Source organism: Dendropsophus ebraccatus, chromosome 4 (genome assembly GCF_027789765.1).
Source record: "Dendropsophus ebraccatus isolate aDenEbr1 chromosome 4, aDenEbr1.pat, whole genome shotgun sequence".
Classification (NCBI taxonomy): Eukaryota; Metazoa; Chordata; class Amphibia; order Anura; family Hylidae; genus Dendropsophus; species Dendropsophus ebraccatus.
In genome coordinates, this window is record NC_091457.1 from 90,672,003 (window position 1) to 90,688,455 (window position 16,453).

Consider the following 16,453-nt stretch of genomic DNA (forward strand, 5'->3'; position numbering starts at 1 on the left):
AGACCCCCATGTAGGCATGCCCCTCTGTAATATAAAAAAAATAAAAACATCATTACCCACCTTGACCTTGCACAGTCCATCGGCATCTTCTCTTCTTTCCCACTCTTTAAGCGTATGCATGATATCTGTGTCTGCTTTTCCTGTGCTCAGAGTGTGGATGCAGACTAGCTTCTCTGCTGATAAACCGACACATGGATGCATGTTGAGAAGGTTACCACTCTTTATCATGTCCATGATTTCTGGCCCAACTGAGGGTCTGTTGACTTGAACTGACGGCTGTCGGTTCAGGTAACCAGACTTGAAGTCAGACAGGGACTTAAAATATAGATGCAAAAACGCATGTATATTATGCTTTCAAAAACCCCAGCCCAACGCTTTAATTTTAAGATGTAAAGCTGCCCATAGTAGTCAGCGACAATGGCTAATTTTTTTGTCTATTTCAGGTGACAATCACCTGTGAATTGCATGTTAACCCCGTGATGGGCTCTGCTGGATTATTGCGGCCATGGTCGGACCAGGACGTGGCCTCTTAAATGTTTATTGCTGCCTGTCCTGCTGTTGCCATATTATTAGTAGCAATGGCGCAAGGAACTATTACATATTCCCATTTTACTTGAAGGAGTCAATACTGCAGTTCCTTGCTCTAGTATTGCTAAAAATACAGTATTTGCAGGATGACCAGCAGTAAACATTAAGGAAGCTGCAGCACTTACATGAGCAATACAATATCTTCAAATAGCTGACTGGTGGGTATTGGAACCCTGTCAATCTGATATTGATGGCCCATCTGGGGAATAGGTGGAAAAGTCAGATAACTCCTTTATGACTATCGCTAATTCTCAAAATAAACAAGCCATAAAGAATTGGGCTATCCATAAAGCAATTTTCTATACTTACCATACACAGTAAGTGTGTTAACAGAAATTCTCAGTGCTTCTTATTGAGATGCTAAAACTAGTATGCTGTAAAGAGGATTATATAACCAGAGACTCATTTACGCTTGTTTTTTGTATGAATTTTATGTCTGGCAGAGTTACCTGGAGCCGGTGTACTTGTACATTTACACGCTCTTCGGCCTTCAGACGGTGTATGTAGCAGCTCTCTATATTAACAGCTGGCTGCTCAGTGGGACGTGGCTTTCTGGATCATTAGCAGCTTTATGGTACATTGTTAACAGGTAAGGTTCAGCTCGGTGCGTTAAAGTCATAAACGTCTGGCTGATGATTGTCTGCTCTTCTTGTCTACGGTTAGCAGAAGCCATGTGTTTAACTATATAGAACAGCTGCAGCGCATAGTGTTATGACTTGGCTTCTAAGCACACTGATGAGTTTTATGCAAAACTTTCTAAGCTTAGAAACAGGAGGCAGTTTTTTCTCATAGTCTTAGTAAAACTTTTCACAGTTTTATTTACTTTGAATAGCAAGTGTTCAAGCTCTTTAATGTAAGAGTCTGATATGTATTGACGGCAATAAGAGTATATTCCCACTACAGAATACGCACAGAGACTTAAAGCTGATTCTGCCGTGCAGCCTCTGCTTGAAGTTCCGCCCGTCCCGTAGACTCGTTCATGTTCACTGGCGAATTACGTCGTCCACCCAAAGAGCTGACATGTCAATTATTTGGGCAGAGGCCTTATTCACCAGCAAATATCATTAAGTCTGTGGGATAGGCGGAACTTTAAGCGGAGGCCACGCGGCGGAATCTGCTTGAAGTCTCTATGCGTATTCCATAGTGTGAACACAACCCAAAATTACATTACAACTTTAGATATTTGTGACATTCCCACAGCATTTGTTATTCAAGACTTTAGGAAAGCTAGGTGACAACCCCTATGAGAGCCCTAATGACAGCCAAAGAAACTGACGTGAACAGCTGATGGACAGTTTTATTTCCTATTACTGCACATAGACAGAAATCTGTCAATAGGCTGGGCACTTGTGTTACAGTGCAATGTGACTAATAAAATGTATGTTTGGCCAAACTAAATTTATATGTTCATGTCTGTGTGCTTTCTGCATGTAAGGTTACAATGAATTACGTTAAAAACTCCCTTTAATAGCAATCTGTATAGTCTAACTTCTGTTAAGGAGTCTTGCTCCATGTGTTTAGAAGCTTACTCTTCTAAACAGACCTACTCTTATTCACTGTTTAATTTGTTTGGACAGAATTGACACAACCCGAGTTGAATTTACCATCCCACTTAGAGAAAACTGGGCTCTCCCATTTTTTGCTGTTCAGATAGCAGGAATATCCTATTTCCTGAGACCTGGTCTAACACGGTTTCAAACGGTAAGTGTCATTCATGTACAGTATTGTAGGGGAGATGATTTGTGTTGGCATTTATCTCTGCCTCCTCTTGCCTGTAGTGGGACACCACGACTGGGACCTTTTATTAATCACTACGTTGCTCCATTCAAACTTCTCCACATTGCATTTGTGCTGTGAGGAGGTAACAGGGCTTCTGGTCCACATTCAGCTGATGGGTGGGGATTCCAGCACTACAGCCCCCAGTGATTATTTGCAACACATAACATATACTTATTTACAAACGCAGCTAACCATAGGAAACATCTCTCTGTCATGTTACATATGATGCCTGCACTAATACACTGTACTGCAGTCTTCTGTCTTAGTAATTCATTGAATAAGTGGCAGCATTCTGCACATGGAAGTGATATCATGATGCTTCAATAGAATTTACATCAGGGTTAAATGCCTAGGATGCCTGACAGATTATGGTCCCAATGGGTAAAATGTAATGGCCTCTTTTTGTAGATGTAGCCCAGGTTGTCATCCATCATTTTCAGGTAGTCTTATAGATCCATGGTTAATATGACCTAACAGACCAACAGATTGCTCATGCCTCAGCAACTTCATAGAACAAACACATATAGACTTAAGCAATAGAGATATTTTTCCCAGAAGAGACATTGATGGCACATTGGAATGCTATATTTATCTGACCAATAAGGAATTAATAAGTCAGTCAGTTGTTTCCATATGTGTTAAGATAGTTGCCTAGTCACTTGTCCACCAGTAACGGCTTTCATTCAATCTGGAGAAGAAAAAAAAACTTTTGCATTGCACCTATGTTTGTTTGTTTTTTGCGGACAATGACATTGTGGCTGTTGTCATGTGTCACCAGCATGGACAATACATCACTATACTGCAGTTTAACCACAGACCAGCAGAGACATTAAAAAGCCACAGGAGTAAGCAGAGGGAGCCTTTTGCAAGGTTTATCATGTGTGCAAAATTTTTTGAAGGTGTTCTCTGCTTTGGACATTACCTACTTGTTAGAAGAGTTCCTTTGACAATATTCCCTTGTGGGACCCTCAGAAATCAACTGGAATCAGTGAAGATAGGTGGTAGTAATTGTGCAGCTTCACTGCAGCACTACCACAGGGGGGGAGAGAGCATTGCACAGTGCTCTTTCTAATGGATGGGTGGTCTGGATAATTCAGGTCAGTTCCTCTGGAGCAAGAGAGATGCTTTTTGTGATGGCTCTCCACTCAGAGATGAGGCTCCTAAACAGAGAGCTCCCCTATATTAACTTACAGTTCCTTTATACAGAATATAAAATAGGTTATCTAAACGTGACACCTCTTTTAGGCTATGTTCACACACAGTATTTGTGCTCAGTATTTTGATCAATATTTTTCAACCAAAACCAGGAGTGTATTAAAAACACAGAAAGGCTATGTTCTCACACTGTTGAAATTTAGTGGATGGCCGTTATTTAACAGCAAATAATGGCTGCTATTTCAAAACACTGGCCATTGTTTTAAAATAACGACAATTATTTATTTACAATTAAATTGTGGCCATCCACTCAATTTTAACAGTGTGTGCACATAGCCTTAAACTGAAGTCAAGCTACCGTTATTTACCATGCTTCACAATGCAGAGAATGCACTAACCTGCTTTAGTGGAACACTTCCTGAGAGTACTATAGAGCAATTTTAGTAAAGTCTGAGATTGACGTCCTGCCTTTTCTCATTGTCTTCCCAGCTCTGGAGTCCTCAGCAGTAGCTGTTTGTGATTTGTTTCCTGGTTTCTCTTTATCTTTCTCTTTATATGTCGATTTAATTTCATGTTCCTATCCAGAGACTGTCCCTTCTTGTAGTGTTTATCTCAACGTTCCTCTTCAGTCTCGCCTGGCAGTTCAACCAGTTTGTTCTGCTCATACAAGGTCTCGCCTTCTTTGCTCTGGATTGTCTGGATTTGATACCAACTAACAAGGTAAGGCCAATATTCAGCTAAATGCTTTACACCTCAGAGAACTGCACACGTAATCATCTTTTATTTTTTTTCTGTAGTGCTGGCCTAATGTTTTCCAAAGTAACAAAGGGGCCTATTAGACCAATCGTTTTTTCTGATTCACAATAAACAATTGCAACCAAGCGCTTTTGCAAATTACCTAAAATAATTCACCAATACAATACATAAACTTTAGTTATGATTGTGTTTACAATCATTCATATACTCTAGTATCCTAACAGTGGTAATAAGGAACAAACTGTGTACGTACATCGAAAAAGATGCGATCAACGATGTATGAACTAATTTTCGTTAGTCGTTTGATCGTTGCTGCATACACACAGACTATTGCTTAAATTCGAACATTGTAACGATTTTTCGCACAATAATCTTTCTATGTAGAAGCGTCCTAAGTGTGTAGTGTACACCAACAATTTCAGTAGATCTTTGCCTCTGAAGATGGATAAAGGGGTAGCTGATGTTCTTAAAATGTATTCTAGTTTCCACCTTAGGGGGAAAATATCAGTAGTGTTAGCTATAGTACATAGACATGAGTAAAGCGGAATTTGTTTAGCTTAATACAAAGCTAAATTATCAGCCTTTGATTCCCGCAGTCTGCCCGCTCTGTGAAGATAAAGCCCTAGGATCGCCTGGAAAACATGGATACAGCCTATGGGCCAGTTCACATGGAGCAAAAGTGGCGGAATTCCACGGTGGAACTCTCCGCCTGCCTTAGCCTGTCAATGCGAGGGCTGTTGCACTTCCTCCGCTCTTCGCTCAAAGAATTGACTTGTCAGTTCTTTGAGCGGAGAGTGGAGGAAGTGGAGGTGCGAGAGCCCTTCCATTGACATATTGAAGGCAAGATTCCGTGGCGGAGAGTTCCACCGCTTTTGCTCCATGTGAACTGGCCCATTAGCTGTACCCATGTTTTCCAGGCGTCTTCTAGGCGGTCCTTTTTTCACCCTCTTCATGGAGCGGACAGGATTCAAACACTGATCGATTTAGCTTTGTGCGAAGCTAAATGCATCCTGCTTTGCTCATTTCTAATATTACACTTAAGTCTTAGTTATGAGGGTTAATTTTCAGATTCTGTAGATTCAGAATATGCTATAACATAGTCTGTTCGGTTAAATTAAAATGTATGTCCATCAAGTTCAACCACTTAAAAATCAAATGAGATGAAGGGGTTTCATTCTGATAATAACAGTGGTACATGACCCTTGTTACTTTTTTTCATGTAAGTGAAATTTTTTGGTTGTTAAAGTTATTAGGGCAGTAATGTGTTTCATTTGATTGGCATTTACTAGTTTGCAGAAAGTATCTACTGCACTTCTCAGTTTTTTGCCATTACTGCTACAGTAGGATCCCTTCTAAAGAAGTTATTCTTCCTGTAAAAATTGATTGCCCATCCTCATGATAGGCATTCATGCTCGGGGTAACACCACAGCCTCTTCAGAGGATAAGTCACTGATTTGTACATGCTGGATAACCCCCTTTAATGCTATTGGAAGTGGAATGCATATGAAAGGTATGATTTGTAGTTGCATGTGTATGCATCACTGTATATTTAAAAAAAAAATTGGTTGTTCTAGGTGAGGATTCTTTACATTATCCAAGCTGCAAGCCTTGTCCTGGTGTCTGTTCTGCAGTTCTTTAATACTATGATTCTAGGATCTCTGCTACTCAGCTTTATTTTGGCTGTGTTTATAGCCCAGAAGTTACAGGTAAGCAATGCCTTCCATTTGTGTTCATTCTAATGAAGCTGTTAGGTTGCTAGTTTTGTGTATTGGTAATGATTATTAATGCTGCAAGTAAATGCCAGCTTTACATTAGGTACATTCACCATTTTCCGATGTACTGGCAAAAGTGCCAGATATCCATCATGTTTAATCTAGCATCCTGTAATCTAGCATCTTGTTCCAAAGATTTATTGAAGTTTCGTTGTGTGTGGTAATATCTCTTTAATGGTGGTAACTGGTAGTCTGATGTGGGTTGGCCACTATCTGGGTGTGTTAATGTAAACATATAGGTGAATAAACAGGGTGACAGATTGGTATACCGTTATGATTACTCCTGCCTTGATGAGTACATTACTGACAATCCTCCCCCGTTCAGTGCTGACCCATCCACCCTGTCCTGATGCAATCTCATCCAAACAGTGCGTGTGTTGAGGAGCATTACGTCACTTTGCCTCCACCATAGGAACACACTGTTGAGTGACTTTGTTTAGTCACATGCCCCTTTTATGGACAGACTAGCCACAGAGCAGGACAGCCACAGCCTGAAGGAGGAGAGTCTGATTTTAGCTCTATGAGGTACATAGGGAGCTGCTGTCAGTAAGGGCTGTGAGTACAGTTACTAATACAGTGGAACCTTGGTTTAAGAGCGTTTTGGTTTAAGAGCTCACAGTTTTTCAAAATTGTGACTTGGTTTAAGAGCATTGCTTTGGTCTAAGAGCTCCCTGTGCTGGGTGGGAGGGGGAGTGGGGGAGGGGCATGGTCTGCATAGTGGGGTCTACAGCTCTGTACTCTGACCCAGGAAGTCTCCCTCACCTTCCAAATCATAGCAGATCCACTTCAGGCTGGGGCTTGCATCAGGGGACAGGAGTGTAGAGGTAATCTCTCCATAGCTGTAACCCCTCTCTCCCCGGACAGAGAGTGCTGCTATACTGTGCCCACATATACCTTTCTTATTCCTTCATGCTCCCTGCAGTCTCTGTCAGTCCTTGTGTTTCCCATCCTCTCCATTACTGTACAGTAACTTATAATATCACAGATTCTGCTGTTTCTCATTGTTTCATCTGTTTTACATGTTATTCAGAATAATAAATCATTATTTTTGGGGTGTGGAACCAATTGTCTGCATTTCTTTAATTTCTTATGGGAAAATTTGCTTTGGTTTAAGAGTCTATTTGGATTACAAGCACAGCGCCGGAACAAAATATGCTCGTAATCCAAGGCACCACTGTACTGTACACTGATATATTTTACTATAAAGTGGCCAATCCCTTTAATTATTGTCTTTAAAATAAACACCACCAGTGGCTGTCCAATGGTTTATTAATCAATTGTGTTTTGTTACAGAAGAATCTTAAAAGTGGTAATCTTCCCAGAAGGATTTGGAACCTCTGTGTTCATGTAGCGATTGTCCTGTGTCTCACTGCATTGATAAAAGTGTTTGTGAAGGTAATCGCTTAGTTAAGTTATGGATATGTGTCACCAAGCATCTCTCATGATGCCGCAGCCTTTAGGCTGGGTGTAACCAGCATTCTATTTTGGCAGATAGCTTGACCGTCCCATGGCACTTTATGTTGGGGAAATTAGGGACAGGACAGGTTAGATTTCATTTAACCTATCCAATCCAATAAGTGGCTCATCAGGTGTTGGGCACCTTCTTTATATAAATAACATGCAGTTTGGTTGTTGATAGTGGAGTTGGTGGAGAAAGCAGTCGGCCAAAATGTAGTAAGGATTTGAATATATCTGTATTAGGGGTAGTTCAGTATCAGAAAATAGTATTTAAATAAAACTATTTCCCCAGGATTTTTAACTTACTCGTGTGTTATCAGTTGAAAAAAAGAACTGCAAAATGCGTACTGTCTGCTGCTCTCTGTAGACATTACATCAGCCTTTGATGTCACAGGCGGTTTTATTGGGGTACCTGGGGAACTATTACACAGAGCGATAATCGGCCGAATCAGGCTGATTACTGCCCTGTTTAATTGAAACAACAATCAGCCGATGACAGCTATCATCAGCTGATTGTGTCCTTAGGTCCCCACCTAAAATTGCTGACCGTGCATCACTATGTGCTAAGGATTGAATTAACTTATATACCAGTGTTCTCCTGCCCTCTGCTTGCTTCCTGGCTGTAGCTTCAAAGAGGTCTCTGAGCTGACAGGCCGCTCAGCCAATCACTGGCTGCAGCAGTCCCGGCCAGTGATTGGCTGAGCTGCCTATCAGCTCAGAGACCCGTTTTAACCCCCTCCTGCCGCTGCACAGTAAATCAACGCTCCTACGCTGCAGGATGACACAGGCGTAGAAGCTGCGTCTGTGTCATCCGCGGTGGGTCCCGGCTATCGCGATAGCTGGGGATCAGCCGCAACTTTCAGCACCAGAGCCGCAGTCAGCACAATCGCAGCATCTCTAGGGCTCCTGACAGAAAATTTTCCCTCTACAGAGGGAGGGAGGGAGGGAACCCAGGGCTCACGGCGGTGATCTCTGCCCCCTCGCCTCTCTCCTCTGCCGCTGGCACAAGATTGTGACAGCGGCAGGGGACAGAGGAGAGTGGGCAGACAAAGGGACATCAGCTAATGGGATCCTTATGATCCCATAAGCTGATGTCCAAAAACGACCTGGACATTGATGCATCAATGACCCCAGGTCGTGAAAGGGTTAAGCTGCAATCAGGAAGCAAACAGGGGGAGATAACATGAAAAAAAAGCCTGAAACTAAAGGTGTATGCAGCCTCAGGCACATTTTGTAGGAGGAGAAAAGGTTTGGACATGAGGGATTTTGCCACCCAATCAGCTGTTGCCAGAGCAGTCTGATTGGGTCTTACCTCTCCCCATGGGGAACACATGAACTTTCTGCCGTGTGTGGGGAGGATGGGAAAGATCATTTTCAGCCAAATGGTTTGGTGTGGTGGACCATTAGTAAAAAGGTATGGCCAGCTTAAGAACAGGTTGCAAATTAAATATCAGGAGGGGGCTATGCGACCATGATTTATCATTTTCTGCATTCTACACTTGTATATGACTGTTGTTTGCCCCCCATATGGGCTTTTTCCTGTTCTGTCTGTTAAAAATTTTAAAACTGTTCAATAAAGATTATTGAAAGAGAAATATCAGGAGGGGTGAAAATGAATGGAGGAATGAAGATTGCAGTGCAATGTATTTTACCCAATGTAACCACTAATTTACCTGAAAATATTCCACATTGCACTTGAAGGCCCTATTACACGGAATGATTATCGTCCGTATTCGGCCCTTACGGCCGATATCGTCCTGTGTAATAGAACACAATGATCAGCCAACATGAACGATGTCGGCTGATCAGTGTAGTCCTTTGTCTTTCAACATGTTGAAAGACAAATGACTCGTATAGCAGAGATCTCCGTGAAAAGGAGCAGCGGCAGCAGACCGCTGCTATTTGCCATGGGCCGCCCGGGCAATCAACGATCACCCGGGCAGCCCGCCCCCCACCCACTCTCTGCCGCCGTGTCTAATAGCGGCGGCAGCGAGCGGGGAACGAGGAGCAGACGAGCGCTGACATCACTCGTTTGCTCCTCTCACTCAACCCGTGGCATAGGGGCTTTTATCAGCTAGATCTGGGTGTGTTCACATATTCTGGTTTTTAGTTGCAGCTAGGAATGGATTTGAAGAGTCTCAGTCTCTCCTTTTTTGTCCTCCATGTATGATCTGTTCCTGGCTTTGTATTCAGTAACTGTAATTAAACATTTGAATACACCCTTAAATTAGCCTTAAATCTCTGTTTATTTGCCCAACAGAAAGTCCTCAACCTGCAATCAGATGAACATATATTCAAGTTTATACTGGCAAAAATGGGCTCTAAAACGAGGTACGTTTGAAGGCAATTGATTATCTTCCTGTGCATAAGGGACACATGATTTTTCCCCTATTATCCAGGAATAATGAAAGTGATGGACTTTTGTTATGTCTTATATTGGATGCTGTATCCAAGATGCTCAAGGATCAATAAACTTTCAATAAGCCAATAAATCTTTTTGATACTTATTATCACCACACTGACTATTCCGCCTGTTCCTTCCCCTTTTTTGTAGAGACTTTGATGCCAAACTATACATTTGCGAGGAGCCATTCCAGCTTCTGCCATTGGACACATTTGAAAGGCTCTCAGATTCTTTTCTCCTTCATCCCTATTTTGTTATTCTTTTCTTCTTAATCATTGCCACTGCCATCACTGTGTTCTACAACCTCAGGTAATAATTTAGTCTTCTTTCATTTAGTCACTTAAGCAGGTTTTATGTGTTATGATATCCCAGAAGACATATGTGTAATTTTCTTTAGATGACAAAACAGGTCTAATATCTAAGTATTTGTACATCTATGTAAAGAAGAGGACTGTGTGCTTCTGCATAGGCTGTGATAGCCCAAGTGGATCTGTAGCCAGTTTACGTTTCCTTTTTTATCATCGGATCAAACATACAGCTTCAAAATACTTACTTTATAATGCCTCTACCTAGAAGTTGGCTGATCTTGCTCACCAAATCTTCCATGCAGGGAAGTACCTCCACAAGGCCTTCCTGGATGCTGCCAAATTACTGGCCCTTACCAGAGCCATTTACCAAACACTCTGGCTCAAGTGCTGGTCCACCGATGCTGCCTCCAGAAAGTCCACTGCTCTTCTGGTTTTAGGATCTCATCTATTCGGCAGCCACATAGAGAAACGCCACACACTAAGGCCCTTACTAAGACTTATTTCTAACCATCTTGGTTTCTTTGCCACCGCTGGTATTTTGACACTCCAGTCTCCACTGTGCCTCTGCGTTTGGGGATGTGACACCACAGACCCACACAGCCAATCAGAAGCTGCTGCAGTGTCCTGCCTCAGCCAGTGATTGGCTGAGCAGACCTGTGACATCACATCCCTGAATCCGGAAGTGGATCCTCAATGGCGACTGGAGTGGCATAGTGCCAGTGGTAGCACGGGAGCCAGGAAAGTATGGTATGTTTTTATTCACACTCTCCCAGGCATATATCCGGGGTTGTCCGGGCAGAACAGTTTAGTTATTGTTTCTCTTTCTCTGCTTGTGTACTGCCTGCATCAAATGTTGTCTATCATGAGGAGGAATATCACCTTGGATTTATTATACGTGGCAAATATTTCTGTGTATTTGAATGAAAAATACTAAGTTACTCTAGAAATATGTTTCTTTGATTTTTAGGAATCCTTCAACTTCTAAAAAGACGAATCAGCATGAAGAGAATGTGTGTTTCATTAGAGCAGATGTTGCATACAATGTCTTGCACAGCATGCTGTTTGGGTGCCTGGCTATTAGCACTATGAGGTGAGTCCATACTCCAGATCCATGTGTACAGGGAAGAGTAGGGGAATATTTAGCAGACCTGCTACTGTCAAGTTATTCGCTGCAAGCATCAACATTGCTTTTTTTTTTTTTTTTTTTTTTTTTTTTAATTTTTGAAAATGCTCATGAGATAATAAGATGTGTAATGGGGGTGTTTTCTATAACTATCTCTTTGTCCAGTTTTGATAAGTGTGCTTTTTGTGTTTCTTGTTGAATTTCATCAGTGAACTCAAAATGACACTGCCTTGTTTTGTTGCAGAATGAAATACCTCTGGACTTCACACATGTGCGTGCTTGCATCTTTTGGGCTAGCCAGTATGGACATTTGGGGAACTGTACTTAGACTGTTGAGCCTGCACACACCACAGAGGGTTAGTATTAATACACAGCATTTTGCTTCCTCTATATTGCTTAATATAGCTCTTTACTCTGTTGCTCTGACAGTTACATGTGATCTCTGGTAGAGATCAATGTAAAACCCCAATTGATTGAATCGAAAGAGCCTTGGAATGGACACTGTTGTTTTGCCACATTAATGCACTAGATGGCAGCATAGAGTCATATTTTAGTTCTCACATTTAGAAACAATTTTGTTTTGTTTTACATTTTTTTTTAGCTCCTGTTAGATCCTGCTAGGAGTAGTAGTTTATCAGCAGCTGAAGAGTCACAGGTTGTATATTGACAAAAATTCATTATTTTCCAGACCAGTGCTCTTCGCTATTCTGCTTCTATATTGGTGATAGTTGCTGTGGTATGCAAGGTAAGAACATATTTATTTATTATTCCTTGTTGTTCTTGTTAAATTCTATGCTGATGCCTGTAGGCGGGGTGCCTATTCCTGTATGCAACAAACAATCCAAAAATATCTATGCCTCTAGTTTCTTGTACATTCTAATTGCTAGTTCTGTATTGTGCACAATATTACAGGCCATAGTACTTTGAATCGAATTGTATTATTATTCTAAAAATTCAGTTCAATACGTATACACAGTCATCGGCACTATAGAACAACTCATACAGTCCACTGTGTATTACTATTTGAGAATTTGCCACCTAAGAATGGAGTGCTCACCTCAGGATAGATGCATATAGATCTTCGTGTGCAGAAAAAGGAAATATGAGGGGCACTCACCACAAACACTTTAACTTTTATTGAAGACTTTTTATTAAAAACGCCATGCAGGATAGGGCCATCGGCGAAGACGGCAGGATATCAAGGCAGCGTGACACTTGTTTTGCGCATGTCAATGCGCATCCTCAGACCGTCTGAGACCGTTCTTAGCATGAAAAGCACTAACAATGTCCGTTGTTATACAATGGCTGGAATTAAGGACAATGAATTAATTCCAGCTGTTAATTTACAACAATGGCTGAGATTCTCAGCACGTAGTGGAAAAATAGCCATAACTGGGCGGTGATGCTGAAAAGATTTGTGCGCAACAGCTAAATCTACCAGATTTCAATAAGCATTAAAGCAGAAATCCGCCGAAAATTTTTATTAAAGTATTGTATTGCCCCCCAAAAGTTATACAAATCACCAATAAACACTTATTACGGGAAATGCACATAAAGTGCTTTTTTCCCTGCACTTACTACTGCATGAAGGCTTCACTTCCTGGATAACATGGTGATGTCACAACCCGACTCCCAGAGCTGTGCGGACTGTGGCTGCTGGAGACGATGATGGCAGGGGGACACTGAGGGACACAGGGCACTGGAGGGACACTGAGCATCCCTCTGCCATCATCCTCTCCAGCAGCCACAGCTCGCACAGCTCTGGGAGTCAGGAAGTGAAGCCTTGATGCAGTAGTAAGTGCAGGGAAAAAAGCACTTTAAAGTATTTCACGTAATAAGTGTATAATGGTAATTTGTTTAACTTTTGGGGGGGGCAATACAATGCTTTAATAGAAATTTTCGCCGGACTTCTCCTTTAATACCATATAACTATGATTGCTCTGGTTATTGTGCTCTGTGCCTGCAATGCTCCAGTCTTACCACTTGTTTGTCACCTAACGTACTACAAAGCCTTGTGTGTAAGTTTTATGCTAACAGTAGCCTGTGATCAGACTTGTCTGTGTATGCAGTGACACAGCACAGAAGTGTTATGCCTATTCCAGTATTACTAAGTACATTGTGTGTTTTTAGTTCTGGCCACGAATCACTGAGGAGATCTCTGAACTGCGGGAGTTCTATGACCCTGACACAGTGCAGCTAATGAACTGGATCAAGTAAGAGCAAAACTTTTATTTCCTGTCTAATCCAGATGTGATTACATGGAAGCAGCACTAAACAAATACATGTTACCGGGCTATGGTGACTGCAGAGCATGTACAGGTGAACAGTGCTGATGGCATATAGAATTTTAGGAGGTTGCCTGCATAATTGTATTTTTAGAAGAATCAATAGGATATTCCCATCTCTGTACAAGGGCTTTCAGCCCCCCTCTGGTCTGCTTGCATCTGCCAGAATGGTTGGGAAGCCAAAAACCGACAAGCCGACTGATTTACAACATTTTTGTTCTTCCCATTGACATGTGAGCTATGGTATTCTCATAGTGTTACATAAAAAGTGTAGCTGGTAAACTTCTAGCTTGCAAACAGGCCAGGGGAGCCCTCATTTGATGACGGGAATACTGTACCTGTTTAATTCTGCAGGTATATAGACCTGGTATAATGTTACTGCTGCCCATCTGCTATTTCTCTTCTCTGTTATCAGCACAATTACAATTCATAGTCTTCTCTGGTTGCTAAGAACTCGATTGTCAGACAAAATGTATTTAACTCTTTTGCTTAGTTACCTTTAAACTTTGAAAGTGAGATAGTACAAAGGAGGCTTGACAGGTCTTAAAAGGACAATTTTTTCTACCTAATTCACTGCATTAATATATTTAGGTAGTTCCTGCAGCAGTATACAATGTAGCAAGCTCTCATTTTTTTTGAGATCTTGTACAGAGTTCAGATCACATAAACAGATATGTTGAATTGTTGGTAGAAAGCAAGGGCCCAGCTTTAATAAAACTGTCTATTCTCTGTGTAAAGTGAAGGCACTGTCACACAGGCTGGTTATAGCTGTCAGGAAATGTTCTTCCCAAAAATCGGCACATGTAAAAGGACCAGAGATTGATGAACAGGAAACTGCTTGCTCATCAGCTGATGACATCTTTTGGGCAGCCATTAAAATCATCACTAGTAGATAGTATAAGAGGGAATGTGTGGCTGACTGTGATGAAATTAATGGCATGTGTTTTGCTGCCTTTGCCGAAGGCTGTATAACATCTATACAGACACACTGTGTGCAGTGGTCTGTCTCCGGCACTGTAGAGTAGTGTAGGTTTAAAGCACTTACGCCCAGAAAGCTGCTGTGCGCTGCCTGAGATATGCCCGCTGTTGATATGCACAGTGGGCTGAGCAATGGCAGCATAACATGCTTGGAAGCTTCCCTTTAAGCTTTCTTTATACAAAACCTTGAAAGCGCTGAAGACCTGCAAATCCCTTTTTGAGGCTCAGCCTGTGTGATAAATTCTTGTGACTTTTTTTTTTTTTTTTTTTTTTTGTATTATTGATCATTTTAAATTTTGGTATAAAAAACAGTCTTAGTATATGACTGATTTTTATTACTGTACAGATAGTGTCTACCGAGCCTATACACATTAGCCAAATTCAAGCAAAAAAGAGGTAGTTTAGACTACCTCTGGCTTTGATAGTCACTGCCACTGCAGCTCTGTTCCCATCTGCACTTGAGTTGCAGATTGTGTCATTTGACATGAAGCACAGTGCATTATCCCATTAAAAGAACTGCCACCATGATGCAACTATTGTGCAATGTGTCCAGCACTGGTTGTGGTTTAAGGGCCACGACTGGACATGTTCCACATTTTAGCTAGTGCCACTAACTAACACACAAGTCATCCTATTAACAGCTCATTATACTTAGCCTCCTGCCTATTCTGATGGTGACATGATGGAGCTCATGAGTGTGTAGTCCCTGGTTTGTGATCTCTTTCCCTGATTAAATAATGATATCACATCTGCTTTATGCTAATCTCTCGGCCCCTCGCCAGAGGATGCAGAGTCCTTGAAAGCGGAAAAAAGCCGTTCTCGGCGATTTCTGAAATAACTATTGATATTTTTTTATGATAAACTGTTCTGGTGACAAGATGTTTAAGACCATCATCTTATTTAACGCTGGCTAATACTTTATGCATTTTTGTCTCCGGAGAGCAGTTTATGTTTGAACAGATATAACTCACACAGAACTGTAATATCTAGACTATATCATTGGTATCCTGAAGGAGGAAAAAAAAGCTGAGACAGCAAAATATCTGCTGGGCTTTTTAAAGTGTAACCTGCAGAATAGAGAATAGTTACGGATAGATTCGTCTTTCAGGATGTCGCCGCTGCACTAATATGGCATACATTTGGATTAGAGCCAGTAGTGATTATAACTCACAGTAGAAATTTGTAATAGTATGCCCTGCTTGAGAATATAGGTGCTGCCTATTAGAGATTACCCTTTTCTATGTGTCTTATGAGGATGTATGGTGGTAAAATGTAGAGCAGGGGTAGGGAACCTTTAATCTCTAGCTGTTGCAAAACTACAACTCCCATCATGACTGGAGATTCAAAGCTTTGGCTGCCCAGGCATGAGGGGAGTTGTAGTTTTGCAACAGCTGGATTAGCTGAAAGAAAGAGCATCCACTCTTAAGTCCCTATAACACGGGGCGATTCAGAGGAGCAAGCGAGCGCCAACCTGTCATGTTAGCACTTGCTTGCTCCTCATTCCCCGCTCGCTGCCGGTGCTATTACACTTGCAGACAGCGGGTAGGGGCATGGGGGCTGCCTGGGTGATTGTTAAATTGTCCTGGCAGCCCATAGAAGATATCCAAAAGAAGAGCCCGTGGAGCCTCATCAAAGAGTCTCGAAACACAGGACTGGCCAGATATCTCTCCGGGAAGGACCAAGCCAAGGGGTGGCTCCTGTAAGGAAACCACCAAAACCACCGTATTAAGTGGCCCTATAAGTCAATGTAATGACAAGGGAAAAACCAAGGCCAGGTAACCATCCACATACAGCTGTTTCGGGGTGTTGCCCATCATCAATGTGGAGCAGGATTCTGGCTTGGTGGG

General features: G+C 41.8%; 1 protein-coding gene across 3 annotated transcripts in view; it reads left to right on the plus strand.

Moving 5' to 3' along the window:
* DPY19L3 (dpy-19 like C-mannosyltransferase 3) overlaps positions 1 to 16,453 on the plus strand; it is a 57,583-nt gene that overhangs the window by 20,732 nt on the left and 20,398 nt on the right. For 2 of the 3 annotated variants that reach the window (XM_069968580.1, XM_069968578.1), the window contains exons 6-16: positions 1,032 to 1,177; positions 2,166 to 2,289; positions 4,108 to 4,242; positions 5,853 to 5,984; positions 7,344 to 7,445; positions 9,769 to 9,839; positions 10,063 to 10,221; positions 11,188 to 11,310; positions 11,588 to 11,699; positions 12,032 to 12,088; positions 13,474 to 13,556. In XM_069968580.1, coding sequence (XP_069824681.1) covers positions 1,032 to 1,177; positions 2,166 to 2,289; positions 4,108 to 4,242; positions 5,853 to 5,984; positions 7,344 to 7,445; positions 9,769 to 9,839; positions 10,063 to 10,221; positions 11,188 to 11,310; positions 11,588 to 11,699; positions 12,032 to 12,088; positions 13,474 to 13,556 — 1,244 coding nt within the window. The remainder of the gene's footprint in view (positions 1 to 1,031; positions 1,178 to 2,165; positions 2,290 to 4,107; positions 4,243 to 5,852; positions 5,985 to 7,343; positions 7,446 to 9,768; positions 9,840 to 10,062; positions 10,222 to 11,187; positions 11,311 to 11,587; positions 11,700 to 12,031; positions 12,089 to 13,473; positions 13,557 to 16,453) is intronic. The other variant, XM_069968579.1, reaches the window with a different exon arrangement.